The following is a 22,711-nucleotide window of genomic DNA, read 5'->3' on the forward strand; positions in this document are numbered from 1 at the left end:
CTTATCCAGGTGATCTTTCCAACCCAGGGATCGAACCCAGGTCTCCTGCATTGCAGGCAGATTCTTTATCCTCTGAGCCACCAGGGAAGCTGGGAGATGAGTACAATTGTCAGGTGGTTTTTGAACATTCTTTAGTACTGACCTTCTTGGGGACTGGGATGAGGATTGACCTTTTCCAATCCTGTGGCCACTGCTGGGTTTTCCAAACTTGGTAACATTTTGAGTGCAGTACTTTAATAGCATCTTTTAGGATTCTAAATAACTCTGCTGGAATTTCATCCCCTCCACTAAGCTTTATTGGCTAAAAATAAAGTGCTTAGTGCTTCCTAAGGCCCACTTGTTGACGTCACAATCCAGGATGACTGGCTCTGAGTGAGAGACTACACCATTGTGGTTATCGGGGATCATTAAGATCTTTTTTGTACAGTTCTTCAGGGTATTCTTTCTATCTCTTCTTGATCTCTTCTGCTTCTACTAGGTCATTATCACTTCTGTCCTTTACTGTGCCCATCTTTGGATGAAATATTTCTTTGATATTTCCAATTTTCTATGTCTACTGACTAAAAAAAAAATCACCTATCTATGTACCCACTAGATTAGGCACCAAGTTTGCCACAAAACTTCCTGTTTACAATCTAGCACTAGCCCCCAAAATAAAGAGCTTGTGAACATGCACTGCTACAGAAGAACAAAAATTCTGAGCTCAACACTCTTTTTTCCTTAAACAGTTTACTCTAAAAAAATTCTCTATAGCATCCTTAGGAAGCGCTTTGTCCCAGATATATAGCCATGTGGCTGTCAGGTGTCCTCTCTGCCTCTATCCTGCCCCCCTTTCCACACAGCAGACACTGTACTCAACCCCATTTCAGAACAGGAATAATTTATTTCTATGAATATGACTTTAATAGTATTCCATAAGTATTCAGTAGTCAAAGTTTTCTGCAAATCAAGAAAAAAGAATCCAACATAATCAGCAAATATTTTGTGTGTGTATACATGTATATACACACATATAATTTTAAAAATCTCTTTCTGTAATTTAGTTCTGACTTCTAAGTGACAGAAGCAGTGAAGCACTCGATGTTGAAGAACCCTGTGATAAGGCTTTTTCAGGATGATCAGTTTCTTGTGAATTATTCATCAGGCTTGCTCCAATTCCACAAGGACTCCACCACAGTCACTAGGATGGAGAAAGATCACTGGTTTTCCATGTGCTCCTATTTTGGCCTCTTCACTTAAAATACGAATCTTCTTTTCTTTCAAATCCATCACAGCCACATTTATATTATCCACCTTGAGAAAAGGAAATAAACAAGAACACATTTGAGATCATAAAAATACCAAACTACAGTATCTTAAGACATAGAAGAAACTTTGCAAACGTGTGTCTAACTCCTCTGCCGTTGGGCAGAACCATTCTTTAACCATCACAAAAATAAGAGTTTGCTAAATTTTCCTAGGTGAGCAACCACAGTGCTTAAGCATTTTCTCCATTAGTAAACATTTCTCCTTAGGACCTAAATGATGTCTGCTTCACTTCATAGCATCTTCTTGTTGCAGCACTATTGATGATTCTTCACAAGCTATTTTTCCTAAGAGTCTTGGCTTCCTCATTTACAAGAGAGAGATGAGGTCCACCATATATATAGCTAAGAATTCAAAATGAGATAACAGATGAGAAGCTCTGAGCACAGTTTGTAAAAGGTACTCAACAGATATGAGTGCCTCCCTGATCTCCAAACCTCCCATCTGCCTAACTGGTTATTACTTTTATTTTGGCCATGCAGTATGACATGTGGGATCTTAGTCCCACGACCAGGGATCAAACCTGCGCCCCTTGCACTGGAAGAGGGATTCTTAACCGTTGGACTACTAAGGAAATCACTGGTTATTACTTTTGAGATCAGAACTTCATATACATGAAAATCACTATTAAACTGTCACCAAAATATCTTTCACCATTCTTGAAAAATCCAGACATGTATAATTTTGCAACTCTCTTCTAAGCCATTTCTATTTTCTTCATATTTATTGGTAGTCTAGAAAGGAGCAAATATGTCTCTAAATACTTGATGCAAGAGTGATTTTTCTCATTTCTGAGGGCTTTTCAGGTGGTTTTAGTAAAAAGAACCCACCTGCCAATGCAGGAGACATAAGAGACACAGGTTTGATCCTTGCGTCAGGAAGATCCCCTGGAGGAGGACAGGACAACCTACTCCAGCATTCTTGCCTGGAGAAGGTCATGGACAGAGGGTCCTGGAGGACTACAGTCCATAGGGTCACAAAGAGTCAGACACAATAGAGCGACTTAACACGTACCTGTCTTAGAAAGTCATCCTCCTAGACTGGGAACCCAGTAAGTGGATAGAAAGGGATAGTAAGAACCCCTTCATTCTGAGGCAGTCCTATCACCCTGGAGTTTAATGATCTAATAGCTTCACAAACAATTTAAAAAAATACAAAACCCCAGAGAGGATAACATCCATGTATCCAAATATAGACTTAACAAATGTTCACATTTATACAGACTTATTTTCAAAGAGCCAAGGATTACATACTGCCTTTAACTGGTTGAACATGGATGAGGATACCAAATGTTACTAAAAGTAAACTATAATTTCTTTAAACAGATTACATTCTTTCTGAACACAAGCGCTCAGTAGAGGATACACAGTAGGTTCTCTAATATGTTTGCAATGTGAACTGAATAAATACTTGTGTTCACACTGGAATCCAAACCCCCTCTTTCCTGGACTGAGAGTGGAGCCTAGCTATTAATTATGTCATTTTTTTAAATCAAGAGACCTATCCTACCAAAATAATGTAAATCAAAGCATAATTAATACTGCTGATATTCCAAAAGCAAGTTTTCAAAACATGAACATTTATGGATAAAGCCTCTCTAAAGAGACTGTTCTTGTCTAACATTTTTTTTCCCAGAAATTGTTAGCAGATGCAACTGAGAAGATGTGGGAAATCACAGTCAGTAACTGAAAATGTATTGCCTTTGTAATAAGGGTCAAGTTATTAAAACTTTAAAGACAGAAAATAATTATAATACTTAGCATCTATATGGAAATTCTTACTTTATAAAGTCTTGTCACTTGCTTCTTCTAATTGCCTTGTGACAAGGAAAACAGTGTATTCCTACTGCACAGAAGGTGCACATGATCAGTAAATCCATAGCAAAAACGCAAATCTGCTTTGGCCAACTTCAGCGGATACTGACAGTTAAATCCAAACTTCAGTGAGACATACTTTCATTATGATTTGCAGTTTTCTAGAGGGAAAGAGACTATATCTATAGATCCATCTTTGAAGAGGACCAATATTACTATGATTTTTTCCAGTAGTCATGTACAGACATGAGAGTTGGACCATAAAGAAGGCTGAATGCTGAAGAATTGATGCTTTCGAACTTGGATGCTGGAAAAGACTCTTGAGAGTCCCATGGACTGCAAGGAGATCAAACCAAATTGAAGAAATTTAAAAAACATAAAAGATATTTTAAAAGAGAAATTTACAACACCAAGGATTAAAGTAACTAAATACCTCAATGCAGACATGGTGCATCCCTCCAGCCTTGTTTTTCTTTAGGAATCCTGCAATTGGACTGTCACTTCCCAGTGGGTGCAACAGCTCCATCTTGGTGTTTCCCAGGTTGACAAAAACGACGGACACTCCATGCTCTGGAAGAGGGACTGGCTCACCCACCTCGGCCCCCAGAACATTTTTATAAAATGCTCTGGCCTTTTCCAAGTCTGGCACTGCGATTGCAACATGGTTGAGTCGACCCAGGTTCCATACAGGGACAGCCCCTGGATGCGAGGACAGCGATGCGGAAGTTCTTACTGTTGAAACTGGAGTCCGAAGTCTGGGGAAAAGCCCTGAAAAATTGAACTGCCATTGACATCCCTCTTTTGAGAACTGATGTCTTTCTAAAAATAATTTTTCAAAATACATGTAAAAATTATTTACTCATTCTTTTTAATTAGGGAAATTAAATCAGAGGAGATAAATGAAAAACATACATCAGAATTATTCATCCTGCTCTGAAATAACTGTCTGGAATTAAAAGGCTAATTCTGAACTTTTTATTTGCTGTTGCTTTGTTTTTGGCTGCACCATGTGGCTTTTGGGATCTTAGTTCCCTGACTGGGGACTGAACTCACACTCTTGGCAGTGAAAGCAGAGAGTCCTAACCACTGGACCACCGGGGAATTCCCTTCTGTGCTTTTTAGATTCAGGACAAAGGATGACATTTTTCATACTAATTTATATTTATCAATAACACTTAAAGGAAAGCTGCATATCACAAAGAATCATTCATTACTCTCTGTATTTCATAAGGCATAAGTTTGAATGTGACAGTGAAATGACATGCATTTAATGATGCGAGCAAGGAATTTTCTTCTCTACCTACAACCAATTATTTTGTCTTATATTCTGTAGTAAGTTAATGAAAGTCATAACTATAAGTACCTTTTAATGTGTACTTTATTTGGATGATTATCAACTAAAGAAAATATCTCATTAGGGGAAAAAACAGGCAAAGATCAAGAGGGTACTTAAACCTATGAGAACTTTCTCTGAGTGAGTTTAATTGTTCTTTATATAATTTTGAAAGACTAGAAGCAGAAATGCCTCTAAATGTGAAGAAACTTTGCAACTGGAAACAGAAGCAGCCTGCAATGTGTTCTTCCCAAAACACTGGACTTTAAGAACTGGACTCCCCCCAAGAATGAAAATCACATATAAGTATGAGGTCTAAATATAATCTTGCAAAACTACATCACTTAATAAACAAGTATGAAATAGCAAATTGAAGAACACATATTTTATTTTTATTTATTAGGCTGAGCCAGGTCTTAGTTATAGCATGCGGGACCTTTCGTAGTTGCAGCATGTGGGATCTAGTTCTCAGACCAGGGTTCAAACCTGGGCTCTTTGCATTGGAAGCTTGGAGTCTTAGCCACTGGACCACAAGGGAAATCCCAAGAACACATAACTTAAACAAAGGGTTGTTAGTTTTTAATGAAAAACACTTTAAATAGCACCTAGTATCACAGAGCTTCGGCTAACCTAAAATTATTAATAATTTCCCTTTACTAAAATTTTTGATTGACAGGGAAATTAAAGTGGCACCATTTGATTTGATTGAGGACTGTATGGTCTTCCTAGTCGGGAAGGCAGTCTCCTCAGCCGCAGGGGGAGGGGCCTGGGCCTGGAACGCTTCACCAAGTGACACAGAGCCCACAGCCTGAGTCACTCTTATCACCTTGTGGGGCCTCTCCCTCACTCAGGATCAATGACTGCTCCTTTGTACCTGCTTAAAGCGTGACTGTCACACCTGTCCTCCGCAGGGAGGGGACAAGGTTCCTTGCACTGTGGCACTGTGGCAAAGGGGAGCATGTACAGGCAAAGTGTCCTGCCCTAGCCATAGGGAGATAGACCTGCTGGCCGTGGGGGACAGACATCCACTATTGCTGTCATCTTGCTGTGTCTTCTCCACACACTGTCCCAACTGGTGCTTGTGTTCTCCTTGGCGACTCCAGTTCTTTGGACTCAGTGTATCACCATGAAATTTAATTGTGCTCCAAGCCAGTACACACATAAATATACCATTTAAAGCAAATTTCATAAAAAGAATACCTAATCCTTACTAGATGGGATGTGTTCTAATGTTTTCTCTTCTATTTTATTTTAATTAAAAAAAAAAAAATACTGGTCCTACCCGCTAAATATCTGCCTTGCTAGTTTCTTGTAAAAATTAGGTATTTGATGTAAAAAAATATACTACTACAGTGCAAGACATATATAACTGGGAAACAATAAATTTGGCCATTCTTACTGTTAATGACACACAGTGACTGCTGGTTCAGTGGCAAGCAGGGTTCTGTGGAGACCAAGAAGCCATATGAAGGGCACAGTGAATTTTAAAAATGCTAACAACCAAGAAAATCATCGGTCAGACCGCAGAAACGGCCCAGTCTCTACACCTTCTCCACACCGCTGGGATCTTTCACCCGTGGAGGACATATCCCATTGTGTAACACCTCACTGATTTGACCTTTCTCCCAATAAAGACCTACACGTTATCTTAACATTAGAGTTATGCAACAATACTACCACACAATCTTGCTTACGCAAACTGTGATCACAAATTCTGAAACGGGAGTGCACCGTGAGGTGGTCCAGCTCTGCCTATTAGTTTTGATGGCCATAAATTAGAGAGAATAGTCATAGTTCAAGGGAGTACTTTAATAATCTTCCCACTTAGAGGGGGAAAAAAAAAACTGGTCTGATTTTCTTCCAGGTCACAATGAGTGGCAAAGCTGGGTCTCAAGTCCAGGTCTGTCTGACAACAAAGTTGATGTTGTTCAACCATGATGTTTAATTTTCCCATTCTACTAACATTATGTACCATTTTTTTTTTAGCTGAGCTGTGTGGCATGAGGGATGCTAGTTCCCCAACTAGGAATCAAACTCATGACCCCTGCACTGGGAGCATGAGGACTTAACCACTGGACCACCAGGGAAGTCCTTCTTTACCATTCTTTGATTCTCAGTTTTTAATATCTTTAGGGTAAATCCTATGAATAATATCTATTTTCTAAGAAATAGCTTTCTACGAGATGAGATGACTGTTTTGTGAGTATTTTTTCATGTATATATCACCTCTTTAAACTGATCCAGGGCTGAGACAGCTACAACTATTATGGTGCACTTTGTATAGGGCTTATCACTTAGATTTGGTGACCTGCAATGATAGATGTATAAGACATTTTCTGACTGTAAGAAAGACTATGTTGTTGTTGTTTAGACGCTAAGTAAGTCATGTCTGACTCTTTGCAACCCCATAGACTGTAGCCCGCCAGGCTCCTCTGTCCATGGAATTCTCCAGGCAAGAATACTGGAGTGGGTTGCCCTTTCCTTCTCCAAGGGATCTTCCGAACCCAGGGATGGAACCTGTGTCTCCTGCTTGGCAGGCAGATTCTTCACCACTGAGGCACCTGGGAGCCAAAAACAGTGATCAATAAAGTACTTGTTCAGTTAGGGAGACGACTTTAAAGGACTTCAACTGTAAGTTTCAAGACAGCATTTTCTAGGAGAAAAACCTAACATTATTTGGGGTTCATGCCTTTGAACACTTTTTGAAGGTGCTCAGCTTAAGTATTTGTCAGGAATGTTCAGGAGTAACTCTGAGATATCACCACTTGGCAACTCGTTCCTATCAGGGAATTTCAGATTAAGAGAAATAGTTACTCCGATGAAGGATGAAAAAAAAAAAAAAAAGAGGAGAAAGTAGATGAACTGGGATGTCAGAGAACTTGAGGGGTTTTGCTTCTTTTTTAATGGTGGTGTAGAGAACTCAAGAAACCTTCCACATCCGTCTGCTGCTTTCTTCCCTGGCTTTATACAAGATCATGAATATCTTAGGGTACGTGGGAAGAAGACACACACCATCCATATTCTTTACACAACTGACCTTCCAGAGTGGGCCGGGAGTTCAGCCTGCGTTTTCAGTGCTTCTTCTGGTTCCTCCCCCGTCTCTCACTGTCCCTCTGCCATTTACCATATTTGGGTCTGGCTCGGCCTGGCTGCCCCTTAGCCGGACGACCCCGCCTCCAGGGCCACACAGAGAATTGCTGACCGTCAGATGCAAACACAGAAGGAAATCCCCAGGCTAACCCGAGGAGTCCCTGGGAAGCTCTAAGGGCTCTGACAGCAGCCAAGGAACGCGCCTCGGGAGCAGACCGCAGCAGACCCAAGTGTGCTGACCACACGCGGCCTCTTCACGCCCCGGCCTCCCTTCCCGCGGGTCCCACCCCTCGGACAGCCCCGATCCCGGCGTATTCACCTGCGGCGCTCGCGGCCGCCGCCTTCAGCACTCGTGCCATTTTGGGAAGCATCTGCTATTTCCAGACTTGCAGTTCCGTGGGAGGGGCGACTGTGCGGCACGGGGCGGGACAATCGTGTTAGGGGCGGTGCGAGAGGCCTAAAGGGCGGAGCAAACGAGGCTAGGGGCGGGGTGAGAGCCCGGAGGGGCGGGACAACCTGGCTAGGGGCGGGGCGGGAGACTGAAAGGGCGGAGCAGACGAGACTAGGGGCGGGGCAAGAGCCCGGAGGGGCGGGACAGACGAGGCTAAGAGCCGAACAAAAGCTCCGAGGGGCGGGGCAGAAGAGGCTGGGGTCTGGCGAGTGTGCAGCGTTTGTGTGTGTGAGGGGGAGCAGGCCCTCTGTTTTACAGCACAACGTACTGAAGTCACCTAGAGTGCATCTAAAGCAGAAACTTTAGGAGGACTCGACACCTCCTGTGGGCCCCTCGGGAATACAAAGCAAAAAGTTTGGAGACGTTTCATCGAGCTGACCAAAGGCAACTTTCGGTTTCCATCCCCGGCCCCATGCGCAAAACGGGTTAAAGTTCTCGGGCCATCATTGGCTGAGGCTGGAGGTGGATCCGGAACCTGTGCGCCGCGGAACCTTCGTTTCCTGGCTTCAGTCGCGCGGGGGCGAATCTTTGAGGCCTGGTTTCCGGGCGGTGGCTCACTTCCTTTGCATGCGGCACTGTCCCGAGCGGCAGTCAGCCATGGCCCGGCCAGCCTGGCGTCGGCGGACCCTGGAGCGGTGCCTGAGGGAGGTCGGTAAAGCCACCGACAGCCCAGAGTGCTTCCTCACGTAAGTGCCCAGATCTCGGGCTCTGGTGTGGCGCAGGACTCGCGTGGGCGCGGGCTGCGGGCTCCCGGCAAGTTCCAGATTAGCAGAAGGGGAGAGCTCTTTTCCTTACGTTTCAGGTAGTTTGCGCTGTCCTGGCCTGTCACACTTCTTTAGATAGTTAAGAGCTATGTTCTGTGGGTCTCCCAGTTCTGTGCTGCTGAACTCAAACTAACCTGGGTTATTACAGTCTCGAGGTCTTCATGCCCTCATCCTTCGCACAGACGCACCGGGTGCCGTGCTCTTTCTCACATCTGTTCCCACAGCACCCAGTGCTTACTTACTCATCATCAGACTTTATTGAAAGCACTAACTTGCTTATCTATCCACCCCACGACTGAGCCTCTTGAAAATTAGAACTGTCTTTAATCTCTTCCCAGCACAAGCTCTTGGTGTTTTTGTTCGAAGACGTATAGAGATCTTGTATTTCACGCCCGACCTTTCCCTTGAACTCCAGGCTCACAGTCAACTAAAGCCGTACACTCAGCATCTTAGATTCAGTCTGTCCAAAATAAACTGTTGCTGTGTTTGCTTCCTATCCTCTGCCCTCCCTGAGATCCTTTCCCCATCCTTTCCACCTGCCTTCCATATCACATCGTATCTTTACAGTTTTTCAGACGCAAACCAAGCCACTTCCTCAGTGTCTTCCTTTTTCTCGATTCTACATCCAGTTCATTAGCAAATCTTGTCAGTTACATCTCCAAACCGTATTCTGAATTTGCTTATTTGTCACCATTTCTGCAGCTCTGATCCCAGCACAGTTGTGCATCCTTTGTCTGCTTCAGCCTCCTGATCACCTTCATTTCATTCCTTCTTCTTGGCAGGCCATCTCTCCAAGCATAAGTCAGGTCATTTTGCTTCTCTGCTTTAAAGCCTTAATTTTTTTTTAAGATTTTAAAATATTTGTACTGTTTCATTTATTTACTTTTAATATTTACTGATTTATTTGGCTGCACCAGGTCTTAGTTGCAGCACTCGGGATCTTTAGTTGCTACATGTGAATTCCTAGTTGTGGCATGTGGGATTCCCTGACCAGGGATCAAACCCAGACCCTGTACATTGGAAGTGTGGAGTCTTAGCAAGTGGACCACCAGGGAAGTACCCAAAACCTTCGCTTATGAAAATGACAGCCTCTTATCTCTGAGGCCTGCATGATCTGGCTCCCACCCAGCTCTCTAACCTTCTCTTCTGCCTCCTTCACCACACTCAAGCCAAGCTGGCCTTTCTGCTCCTCAGAATCACCAGCCTCATTTCTGTCTTAGGAAGTTTGTTCTTGCTGTTTCTTCTGCCTGAAATATGTGTCTCCAGATTTTTTGTCAGACTGTGATCTTATAGATAGGTATCAGCTCAGGTATCACAGCTATTCTGTGACCACTTTTGCCACAGCAGGTGGACTGACTAAATGGAGAGGCCTGTGATATAGCAGAGTTGAGAATTTAAGGCTAGGATACACTCCATCCATGCTCAGTCATGCCTGACTCTTTTGTAATACTATGGACTGTAACCCGCCAGGCTTCTCTGTCCATGGGACTCCAGGCAAGAATACTGGAGTGGGTTGCCATTTCCTCATCCAGAAGATTCACTCTTTATCTTTAGGTAAAGAGGTTTGTAATGGGTTCCCTGCCTGAAATCTAGCAGATTCAGAGATACTGGGTTGTCACCTTTTATATACTAATGTAACTCTTGGGCAAGACAGTACACTCTTGGGGGCCAGAATCTATACTTAAAATGGAGATTTCATTGTGCCATGTGCCGCAGCCTGGAAGGACCTAGAGAATATTATGCCTGTTGCAGTCAGTCATAGAAGGACAATTGCTGTATGTTATCATTTATGTGTGGAATTTTAAAAGAAATATAGATGAATGTATATAGTAGAACAGAAACAGACTCACAAATATACAGAACCAAAAAAGTGTTGCTGGGGGTGGGGGCCAGGGCAGAGGATGAAATAGGACTGTGGGATTAAGAGATACCAACTACCATGTGTAAACTAGATGAGCAACAAGGATATATTGTACGGCAATGGAACATTCTTGGCCACTAGCTTCTAATAACTTAATGGAGTATAATCAAAAATACTGAATCACTGAAATTAATATATTTAAAGCAGTACTTCAACTTTTAAAAATTTTGATTTTGCACAAGAGTTGGGCCTTTTTTTTCCTTTCATTTCTGAGTGCTGTGAACTTGTTAACTATAACTATAAATCTCATAAATATCATTTAACTCCTTCTCCCTGCCTCTTAACAGCATTCAAGGTGAACTGGCATCAAAGTTTACTTCTTTGACAAAAGTACTTTATGATTTTAATAAAGTACTAGAGAATGACAGGAAACATGGGAGTCCTTTAGAAAAATTGATGATAAATAATTTCGATGATGAGCAGATTTGGCAACAATTGGAACTACAAAATGAACCAATTTTACAGCACTTCCAGAGTACAGTTAGTGAAACCATTGAAGATGAAGACATCAGTCTTCTCCCAGAGAGTGAAGAGCAGGAGTGTGAAGAAGATGTGATGGAGCTGGAGGCTGCTGGCCAGGAGGACCTGGAACAAGATTTAGAGGAGGAGGAGGTGGAGGAAGCAGAGGAAGAGGAAGTGTCAGACCTGAGTGCTGATGATCCTGAAGCAGATGAGAGAGCCAAAAACTCAAGCAAATTGGATCTGAGGAAAAGCCCAGATTTCAGCGATGAGGACTCTGATCTTGATTTTGATATCAGCAAACTGGAACGTCAGAGCAAGGTGCAAAGCAGAGTGCCTAGGAAACCAACAGAAAAGTCCATAGTAGATGATAAATTCTTCAAGCTCTCTGAGATGGAGACCTTTTTAGAAAACATGGAAAAGGAAGAGGAACACAGAGATGACCAAGAGGAAGATGATATTGATTTTTTTGAAGATGTGGATTCCGATGAAGATGAAGGAGGACTGTTTGGAGGCCAGGATCTTAAGGTAAAGTTTGGGGAGAGGACAGAGTGTTCTTTCTGCTTCATCACATGAGATGGGGTTCTGTTTCTCCAGAAGAGGGTTAAAAGACTTCAAAATTCACCAGAGGATCAGTGAAATATTTAGATCAGTTTTTTTGTAAAAAAGAAAGGGACTGGAGAAATTAAAGCAAAGCCATCATTTCCTTATCATGAAACACTCCTTTGTAGCTTCAGAATCACAGTCATACACGTTACGGAGATTCAGAATTTTCCCTCAAACATGGATTTTCACCAAGCACTAAGAATAAGAATGAAAGAAGATATTTGTATACTTTATGTAGTCAGGGATGTTTTGGAAATACTTGTAGTTAGAAGATTTTGAGAGAAGATTGTGGTGCTCTGTCTTACCAGTTATAAATGAATCTGTGCTTCTGTTCAGTTTGCTGTGGTCTAATAGTTCTTAGGGTTTTGTAATAGTGTTATTGTTGCCGACTTCCCCTATACAGTATGCATACACATTTATGCATGATTTAATGTATTTTTCTATCCTTGATTAAAGGTTTTAAAAGTATTTTTGTTTTAGTCAGGTAAAAGTTCCAGAAACCTGAAATACAAAGATTTCTTTGATCCAGTTGAAAGTGATGAAGATGTAGCAAGTGTCCACGATGATGGGAATGAACTGGCTTCAAATAAAGAGGAAGAGATTGCTGAAGAAGGAGAAGAAAGCATTTCTGAGACGTGAGTATTTTGAGTCCTTTACACTGTAAGCTGGAGCTGCCCAGTCATCTGTGTACTACTAGTCATCAGATGTGATTGTCCTTAGAAGTGGGATTCTCTAAGGTCAGACAGTCTCAGAATAGCCAGAGGAAGTCTCCAAATTTGAAGGGACGTCAGAGACGACCTAGTGTAAATCAGTGTGACTGGCAGTAGCAGGCAGACCTTCCTTACCAGGAGCTCTGATACGTTTTCTGTGCCAATAAAAATACCCTGTTGTTACTTAGGTGAGATAAGTCTGTATTATAGATTGATAAATAATTTGTTTTCTATATATTGGACACTTTGTTCTATTTTACCTAAATACTGGAAGTTCTTAGTATTTAATTGCATTGTCTACAAAAGAAATTTAACTGCTAAGTTTGTTTCTTTTTGATATTCTAATGAAAACTGGTATGCTTCCTTTCATAAGTGTTTTGGTCTCATAGGGATGAAGATGATGACCTTGAAGAAAGTGGAGACAGTAAACAACATAAAGAAACCTTGAAAAGAGTGACCTTTGCTCTGCCCAATGATGAGGACACTGAAGATACAAATGTCTTAAATGTACAGAAAGACTATGATGAAGTCAAATCCTCTTTTGAAAAAAGACAAGAGAAGGTAATAATTAGCAAATTTAAGGGATTTTTAAATTATGTTTAACAGTGTCTGTTGAACTCAGACTACCAACTAATCTGCCCTGGTTTTCTGTGTGTGTGTATGGCAGGGGGCTTGTTTTTTTTGATGGTACACCTAATTATCCTTTAAAAAAAAAATCTTGTTGCTCTCTGTGGCGTGCTTCCACGTGGGAAGCAGCCAATTTACAAAATTCAGTGCTGCCTTTCCCCACCTGTCACTTTCAGTATGGAGCCCATGTGTAAAACTTGTTTCTCTGGCCTTGCTGTCTTTATACCTGAGACAGGTCTTTTCCTAACTGGCTGTCCTATGAGCCTCTCCTGGTAACCGCTTCAATTGCTTGTATCTGTGAGGTGCCGTCGGAGAAGGCAATGGCAACCCACTCCAGTACTCTTGCCTGGAAAATCCCATGGATGGAGGAGCCTGGTAGGCTGCAGTCCATGTGGTCGCACAGAGTCGGACATGACTGACGGGACTTAGCAGCAGCAGTGAGGCGCCGTGCAGCCAGAATTCTAATTAATAACATCTCAAACACATTTTCCAAAGTTGATAAAAATTATTTTCTTATGACATGCTGTCAGACAAACAAAATGTTGTTTGAAAATAATAGATATAGCCTGGCTCCAGACATTGTGCTTTATCATTTAACTGTCTTAAAATTATATCACACAGCTTGAAATGAGAATAAGTAAATAACCAAAGACATCAAGGATATCAAGAGCATTATTTTAAAAAGAGAATCTGAGTTAAACCTATGATTATCAGATTGTTCCCTGAAGAGAAAGTCTTTAAGGGGAAAAAAGTGAAAGAAAAAGAGAAACTTGTCCTTGAATTAGTGACCTTCCCTTCTTACACTGCCACAAAAAAAAAAAAATAAAGTGGCTTTAGTTTACTGGGGAATTGTATCTGGCCTTCAAGAAGTGGATAATTTAGTACTGTTTGATCATTTCCCTCATATGAAGAGTGAAGCTTCCAAATTGTCTTCTTGTGAAGCTATGATTACATGAATACCCAAACCTGACAGGTAACCTTGTAACACGCACAGTCTCATTTGTGAATAGTGATGTAGAGATGCAAAATAGTGCAATGAAAGAGTTACGTTACCACAGCTATGTGGGCCTCATCCTCTTGATTCAGGATTAGGAAATCTATTAATGTAACTTAATACTTGTTACAGTGGGTTAAGGAGAAAAATCATATAGTCACCTCCATATGTGTCAAAAAAAAGACATTTAGTAAAATTCAATATTCATTCCTAATTTTTTTTTTTACTTTTAGTGAAACATAAGCGTATCTAGCCAAAATCTGCCATCCTGCTTACTGGTAGAATTCTAGAAACGTCCCTTTAAAATCAAGAGTAAGACTTCTTTCCATTACCACTGTTACTATTTCCCCTGTTACTTAAGATTCTTATAGAAGTGTTACTCAGCCAGGGCAACTATGAAAGAAAACACTAATAAGAGATGAGAAAACCGAAATGAAAGCTTTCATATTTGGAGAGAGAACTAGAAAAACCAAGCAGGTGAACTAGAAAGCTATTAGGAAAGATAATTTGGTATGGTTACTGAAAATGCTATCTTCTTGTACACCATTAAGTCATTATAGATGCCACCTCTTTAGACATTAGAGATAATTTGGATTGTGGGTGTGGATCAAGGGGGTAGTATATACGTGCTCAGTCGTGTGTGACTTTTGCCACCCCCTGGACTGCAGCCCGCCAGGCTCCTCTGTTCATGGCATTTCCCAGGCAAGAATGCTGGAGTGGGTTACCATTTCCTCCTCCAGGGGATCTTCTCAACCCAGAAACTGACAGGTGGATTCTTTACCACTGAGCCACCTGGAAAGCCTGGAGTCAGAAGGTTCAGGCTCCATCAGATACTGATGCTCTAATAAAAAATTACTTAGTCTTGGAATGCCCTAATAATTAAGTTGATAGTGGCTTGTGAATAAATAAAATAGGTCAGTTTCACTGGAATAGAGCCCAGAAATACACCCAGATGCTTCTGGGAGAAGTGAGTAAATAGTAAACATAACATTTCAAATGAGTGCGGAAAAGAGGTCATTTACAGCTCCTTATCCTACCTCCAGATAGGTGTAGAAGTCACTATTGCCATCCTTAAAAAATGCAAAGACAAAGCGGGATTTTTTCAGAAACAATGCATTTCTTGCTCTCCCGCTAGTAAAAATATTAGTTGCTTTTACTCACCTGTATGTCTAATTCTGTTTCCAAATGTGTGGTAACTCTTCCTGTCTCTTTCTCAGATGAATGAAAAAATTGCATCTTTGGAAAAAGAGTTGTTGGAGAAGAAACCTTGGCAGCTTCAAGGAGAAGTGACAGCGCAGAAGCGGCCCGAGAACAGCCTCCTGGAAGAGACCCTGCACTTTGACCACGCCGTGCGCATGGGTGCGTGTGCCCACTGGGCTTCCATGGGTGTTCACGTACCCTTTTCAGTGGTCTTCATAGATTTGGAGTAATATTTCTTTCCCCCAAACTTTTTATTTTAAAAACTTGCAAACATACAGAAAAGTTGAAAACTAGTACAGTGGACAAATGTGTGCCATTCTCCTGGGTTTGCCGATTGTTAACCTTTGGCCATGTTTGCTTTCTCCACCTGTTCACGTGTGGCTGTGTGTGTGTGCTTTTTTCCCTCTGAATCATTTGAAAGTAAGTACCCAGGATCATGACACTTTGGTCTCGAGTACTTTTACTATTTTTTGAGAACTAGAACATTCTCCCGTGCAGCCACAATGCCACTGATCCATCAGAGAGTTACTACTGTACTGGTGATGCCTAATGTGTCACCCATAATTAGAGTCCTGCTGCTGATGTGTTTACAGTGCCTGCTGTTACTGTCCAGTGATTAAATTGTGACTCCAGCCAAAATCCCTGACCATCTCATTGAATTCTTTCTTGTACCCATTACATCAGAATGAATTTTCATTGTATTTAGTGCAAAAAGGAGTACATCCCCAGGTGCACAGGTTAAAAGTGTTAGCATTTATCACTGTGTGTACTTTGTAGCTTTGTGGTTCTCAAATTGCAGGGAGCATCAAAAAATTTAGCTAACACACACATTAGTGTCCCTTTCCCCCCATTTCTGATATGGGAGGTGTGGGGTGGCCCAAGAATTCACAAAACCACGGGTTCATTTCTATCTACCTAACAGTACACGTTCTGTATCCTTTAGCACCTGTGATCACAGAGGAAACCACTCTCCAACTAGAGGATATCATTAAGCAGAGGATAAGAGATCAGGTCAGTAAGAATGAAATTTAACTTAATTCAGAGTTCACTGGCATTTTTAGAAATAGAATATTTTGGGAGTAGGAATAACACTCTGTTTTCCTAGAATATTTGTTCCTATCAAGTTTTTGTTTAAAAGCCCTAAGTCTACCCCAAAGGTATCCTTGACCTTTGTTGTGTGAGGTACTGTCCTTGCCAGCACCCCAGAAAGAAGGGTGTCCTTCCTGAGGAGAGCAAAGTAGCCAGAGCCCCTGCCATCCCCCGCAACCCCCAGCCTTGCTAACCTTTCATGTGGTGTGGGATGAAGCTCTGGAGGGCGACTGGGGTCTGGTTTGACATGCTCACACCCAGGACCCTTGGTCTAGGCACCGTGTCTAGTGTGACATATGAAGGGTCTAGTTTTCAAGTGTGTAAAACCTACCAAAGAGTTTTTGTTTAAAAACTGATCTTATTTTGTCAACTTAGAGTAAAACTTGGGTATGGGGCATGTATAGCAAGAGATGACTTTGTAAGATGTGTATGTTTAAAATAGGAAGGGTTTGAGGGATGGGTATGATACACAGAGGATCTTTTCCTTTGAAATGAAGCAAACTCTTGTCTTGACTATTGGACAAACCACCATGGGGAGCTGTGGAATTCAAATTGGTAACCAGCATTTAAAACAAAAAAGGACACTTGAGTGATGCCTTCTCTGCTTTGAGAAAATGCCTTCCTTTTGGCTGCAGTTTGCTTACTCTGTGATGATAATCGGTATTCCAGAGGAAGAGGCCTAAGGGACCCTAGAAAGAAGTTACAGATTTTGTCTGTCAATTTATGTTCCATGTGCCTTTCCTGTTTCAGGCTTGGGATGATGTTGTACGCAAAGAAAAGCCTAAAGAGGATGCATTTGAGTATAAAAAGCGTTTAACACTGGACCACGAAAAGAGTAAACTGAGCCTTGCTGAAATTTACGAACAGGAGTACATCAAACTCAACCAGGTGAGGAGGCCAATATGGCAAAGCCATTGCCATTCAGGGAGGAGATGCAGAGAATGAGTTCTGTGGGTTCTACCTACTGCTCGAGAGGTGAGAGAGACAGAAGTCCTGAGCTGGGGTCACATTGTGTAGTGTGAGGCAGCGTGGCTATAGGAGCAGAGGGGCTGTAGTGCTCCCACGGAGTATCACTGGCTAGGGGTGGTTTGCAGTCACTCTTGGTCCCCTGGTACTCTCACAACTAATTATTAACTTTCCAGCAATTATTACAGCTGAATAATACTCTGTTGTATGTGTGCCACAATTTATGGATCCAGTTTCAACAGTTGATGAGTATTTGGGCTGTTTCTGCCTTTTGTGAATAGTGTGTCCATGGACATACATGTATATGTACTTAAATAAGTGTATGAGTGAGTACCTCCTTTAATTCTCTTGGGCATGTACGTAAAAGTGGAGCTGCCAGGTCCTGTGGTGATACTCTGTTTAACTTCTGGAGGCACAGGCAGACGTGTTCCTACTGTGGCTGCACCATTTTACATTCCCGCCAACAATGCCTAACTATTAAGGGCACTAAATTGTAAGTTCTAAATGTTAGCAGTTCGGTTGTGACAGTGACCTTACCTTGGGAAGTGTCTTTTAGCTGAAGCCTGACGACGAGAAACTTGTGATGCCCTGATGGGCCTTGAGTGTTTAGTCCTCTGTCGCCGCTTTAGTCTGATGATGTTGAACTGATTTTCTCAGCAAAAAACAGCAGAGGAAGAAAATCCAGAGCATGTAGAAATCCAGAAGATGATGGACTCCCTCTTCTTAAAGTTGGATGCGCTCTCAAACTTCCACTTTATCCCCAAGCCAGTAAGTGTGTGACATCTCGGGGAGTAGATGACAGATGAGAGACTCACTGTTTGTTTGGGTTCAGAATGCACACCTGCAGGGTTTACCATGAACCACACGTTGGGCCTCCCATGGGGAAGGCTCGTGTCTGGTCCCAGGATGGATCTGGACCCCCCAGCTGGTCCAGCCTGACTTCCATCTCCTTGGCGGTCCCTGCCAGACCCTCAGTCTTAGCCACAGGCTCTCCTTCTTTCCCACCCTTCTCTCTGTCTGGTCTCTGGTTGTGTTTTCACTCTGTGATGGACTTGGGGGTGTGGATGGTGTCTCTACCTGGCATGCATCACTGCCTGCTACCTGTCGGGTTAGATCCTTCATGTGCACTAGCTCAGCCAACAGACTTCGCATCTCACATCTTAAATAATCTCTATGAAGTATGTTATACTTCTTTAGGTTCACAATTTAAGTGTTTTACATGAGGACCACTTCTGACTTCCTATCAAATGTGTTGTCTCTTTCCTAGCCTGTTCCAGAGATTAAAGTGGTATCAAATCTGCCCGCTGTCACCATGGAGGAGGTTGCCCCCGTGAGTGTCAGTGACGCAGCCCTCCTGGCCCCAGAGGAGGTCAAGGTGAGAAGCCAGTGTCAAAGTGTCTGTTTATAAATTGGTCGTTTATAGTCAGATCTCTATTTAACATCATTTTCTTTGAGCTTATAGTGTTTATTCTAACATATCTGAGCAGTTCCCACCTATAATCAAATTAATAATATTATAGAATATTCAAATACAAGTTTGCTATAATCAGGTATTATTATGAGATATAGGTTTGAGAAATATTGTAAATGCTGATTACAAATATCTAGCATCAGTATCTTGTTATAATTCAGGTTGAATATTAGAAGTTTGAGGTTGTTAGATGTTTGCTAAGATGTTAGACTTGAAACAAATTGCATGTTATTTAGCAGTGCTTTGATATTAGCATTTTCCCCTTTTGCTGTGTCCACGTGAGGCTTATCAGTCCTGGAACCATGGTCTAGAACAGAGTGTGTGGGTCTAGGAAGAGCTGGGCATACCACACACAGGACACCCCTGCCTTGTGTACTTGGGAACCCTTGCCTGGCACAGGGGTGGTGGTTTCTGCCAGGGCCTCATCCCCCCGGCAGCCTGGCAGCAGAGCCCTCCATTTTTGTGCTCACTTGCTTTGCTCCACCCATACCCCCCCTTCAGAGCCTCTGCCTCCTACCCTAGGCTGGGCTGGAGTGAAGGAGAAAAGAGAGAAAGTGGACCTTCACCAGCTAGATTTCCTGCCCTCAGCGGCTCAGAGCTGGGCAGCCGTAGGCAGGTCCCTGGAGCCTAGGATGGGGTCTGCCTGCTTCTCCAAGAGGGGAAGCCTCACACCCATGCTCTCCAGGCCACCTTCGTGAAGGAGTATGCAGACCAAACTGTTACCGTCAGAGCACACGTCACAGGTCTTACAGTGTATCCCGGGTCTTATACCGCTTCCCAGGTCTTCCATTGCTGAGTGGCCAGAGCCCCTCAGAGCCCGCGTGCGCTCGGGCTGCGTCTCACACTTGGGCCACAGTCCGTCCAGTTGCTTCTCTTACAGTGTCTGAAGTCATTAGGTTAGATTAATGAGTGTGGTGTTGGTGGTTTTTTAATAGGAGAAAAATAAAGCTGGAGATATAAAAACAGCTGCTGAGAAAACAGCTACAGACAAGAAACGAGAAAGGAGGAAAAAGAAATATCAAAAGCATTTGAAAATAAAGGAGAAAGAAAAGCGGAGAAGACTTCTTGAAAAGAATAACCCAGACCAGGCAGGGAGATACACCAAAGCAGCAGCCTCTGAGAAGCTGAAACAGCTGACCAAGACGGGCAAAGCCTCTCTGCTAAAGGTGAGGATGGGGAGGAGAGCTGTCAGGGGGCTTGAATACAGGGCCGATGGCACACTTTAGGTTACCTGGGTGTCTAGTGACCAAGCTCACCCACAGAGGGAAAGGGAAGGGAGGGGAGGGGACAGGCCGTGGGCACTGGCTGTGTTACAGCCTAAACCTTGGGTTTCAAGTGCAGGGGCTCATGGTCACCTGACATTGTGAGACCACTGTAGTCGTATAAAATGTGTATAATACTTCTGCTCTAATTGGTGCAAGCTGTCATAATTCTGTCTAGTTCTTTTCCACATTTACACTGTGATGCCCTGTTGTAGACATTTGGTTTTGTTCATCTTTAAGCATAATACCGTAGAGCATGACTTTGTGTTATTTCTAATTGCAGGATGAAGGTAAAGACAAAGCCTTAAAATCATCTCAGGCATTCTTTTCTAAACTACAAGATCAAGTGAAAATGCAAATCAGCAATGCAAAGAAAACAGACAAGAAAAAGAAGAAAAACCAGGATATATCGGTTCATAAATTAAAGCTGTAATATATTTTGCATATAATGTAAATACTATTTACATGTGTAAGCTTATATTCTGTCATGGTTCAGTTTTGTAATAAAATGTTTGAGAACTTTTCTTCACACAGACTACAGATGTTTGAGAATAGCAAGCCTTCCTCTGGGTGTGTGAGGGGACCTCTCTTCCCAGCGACCCCACACAGTAGGCCTGGCCAGGGAAGGGGCCAGTCTGCAGGCTTGGACCCATGTGTGCTCATGTGTGTGCTTCCCTGTCACAGCCAGCTACCCACAGCAGAGGTCCTCGCTTGTCTTCAGAGGGCCTTGGTTTTCTTCTCCCACAGCCCTGCCATCCTTCCACAGGACAATGGGGTTTCCATGCATGTATCTTACATCCTTCTCCTTGGGAAGTGATCTCGTGTTGCGTGAGCAGAGGCTTATGAAGGCTGGGGAGTCCCATCCCCATTCAGGTGGGAGGAGGCAGGTGATATGGCTAGGAGAGAAGAAGTGAATGTGTCGGGAGGGCAGACTGGTGGCCCTCAGAGCCTTCCATGACCACTATGGTGCTCCCTGTCTTGACCTTCCATCCAAGGAAGACAGTCTTTCATCTGTTAGGGCCTCACATTACCCTTTTGGGAGTAGAGAATGAGAACAAAGCTGACACTGAAGCAGCAATGAGCAGCGTAGGAGGGTTCCTTTTTCTCCATACCCTTTCCAACATTTGTTTAGTAACAACACTCTTAACCCCACTTACCCCCTCAGTTCTGCCTCACCTCTCTGCTCTTCACAACTAAACCTCTTGAAAGAGCCGTCTAGATTTTTAGGTTTAGTCCCTGAGGGCTGTGAATTAAACTGACAATAGAAGACAGATTAACAGGGGAAAGTATTCATGTATTGTAGTATTACAAAAAAAGCAGCTGGGTAAATGGTTAGAGATTTATACACCTAACTTGTCAGGGAAAAGAAAAGCAGGTAGGGGTCTAGAAGAACAAATGGGAGATAAGTTTGTGATAATGTTTGCAAATTCAGGTGCCAGGGGTCTTTCCATCTTCATAGCCATAAAATGCCCCCAGAGAGGGAATTTATGGGAGGTTTACTCTTGGTCTTCTTCCTGGTAGGAAAAGCTGCCCCAAAGAGGGAATTCTGGCAGCCTTCTTCCCCTCTGAAAACTGTCGCCTGTTAGAGGTCAAGGCACAATTACATATGGTTTTGAGACACAGATCTGTACATTAAATGCTGTATTATTGACAGTTTACACATCTAGATTTATGCATGAGAGGGAAGTGGGTCATGGACCATCATGATTGAGAAGGAAGCTTATCTCCTAAGGACTTGTGAAAAAAGGAGGTCTGATTAATGCTGATACAGAACACACAACACTAATGCAGAAGCCCAAACTGGGAAAGACATGTTTAAATTTTTCTCATCTTGCCATAAAACAGGAATTTCATTTAATCTGTACTTGCCTTTTAAACTCTCTATAATTTATGTATATTTTTGTTTTTTTCTCTTATCTTCCTTCATCAGAATGTACTCGCCACAAAGGCAGGGTTTTTTCCCCCTCATTTCTGCATTTGTTCTGTTCACAGCATCAAGGGCTTTACCAGGCATGAGGTTGGCACTCAATGCCATTCAATTTGTCAGTGAATTCCCTGTTCATGTCCCTTTTCTCTTTATTTATTCATGCATTAATTCTGCACACATTTATGGAGTAATCACACAGTGCTGGCTGCTGCTGTAGGCAATGGTAAGGGACCACAGACAGGCGCCCCATTCTCAGAAAGTTTCCATTTGGGTCCCTTGGGGTGTTAGAACCAGCTGATATCAGCACTCAGTTCAGTTCAGTTCAGTTGCTCAGTCGTGTCCAACTCATTGAATCCATGAATCGCAGCACACCAGGCCTCCCTGTCCATCACCAACTGCCAGAGTCTACCCAAACCCATGTCAGTTGAATCAGTGACCTCATCCAACCATCTCATCCTCTGTCATCCCCTTCTCTTCCTGCCCTCAATCTTTGCCAGCATCAGGGTCTTTTCAAATGAGTCAGCTCTTTGCATCAGATGGGTAAAATACTGGAGCTTCAGCTTCAACATCAGTCCTTCCAATGAACACCCAAGACTGATCTCCTTTAGGATGGACTGGTTGGATCTCCTTGCAGTCCAAGGGACTCTCAAGAGTCTTCTCCAACACCACGGTTCAAAAACATCAATTCTGTGCTTAGTTTTCTTTATAGTCCAACTCTCACA

At 42.7% G+C, this 22,711-nt stretch overlaps 2 protein-coding genes across 3 annotated transcripts; one reads left to right on the forward strand and one right to left on the reverse strand.

Moving 5' to 3' along the window:
* Positions 1 to 924: 924 nt before the first annotated feature.
* Positions 925 to 7,942, reverse strand: LOC128066857 (methylmalonyl-CoA epimerase, mitochondrial). 2 transcript variants are annotated; one of them, XM_052659967.1, is made up of 3 exons: positions 7,862 to 7,942; positions 3,553 to 3,887; positions 925 to 1,293 (listed from the first exon to the last, which is right to left on the reverse strand). In XM_052659967.1, the coding sequence occupies exons 1-3, from the start codon at positions 7,911 to 7,913 to the stop codon at positions 1,141 to 1,143; spliced, it is 540 nt and encodes a 179-aa protein (XP_052515927.1). In that variant the 5' UTR covers positions 7,914 to 7,942; the 3' UTR covers positions 925 to 1,140. The 2 variants fall into 2 exon arrangements, with proteins under 2 accessions (XP_052515927.1, XP_052515928.1); XM_052659968.1 differs by having other exon boundaries at positions 3,553 to 3,818; positions 7,862 to 7,932.
* Positions 7,943 to 8,560: 618 nt separating this feature from the next.
* LOC128066786 (U3 small nucleolar ribonucleoprotein protein MPP10-like) lies at positions 8,561 to 20,495 on the forward strand. The gene is made up of 11 exons (XM_052659896.1): positions 8,561 to 8,679; positions 10,966 to 11,665; positions 12,224 to 12,378; positions 12,843 to 13,014; positions 15,292 to 15,433; positions 16,218 to 16,285; positions 17,114 to 17,251; positions 17,987 to 18,097; positions 18,597 to 18,704; positions 19,736 to 19,966; positions 20,346 to 20,495. The coding sequence occupies exons 1-11, from the start codon at positions 8,561 to 8,563 to the stop codon at positions 20,493 to 20,495; spliced, it is 2,094 nt and encodes a 697-aa protein (XP_052515856.1).
* Positions 20,496 to 22,711: the final 2,216 nt, after the last annotated feature.

The sequence above is a fragment of the Budorcas taxicolor genome, chromosome 21 (assembly GCF_023091745.1).
Source record: "Budorcas taxicolor isolate Tak-1 chromosome 21, Takin1.1, whole genome shotgun sequence".
In the NCBI taxonomy this organism is placed as follows: domain Eukaryota; kingdom Metazoa; phylum Chordata; class Mammalia; order Artiodactyla; family Bovidae; genus Budorcas; species Budorcas taxicolor.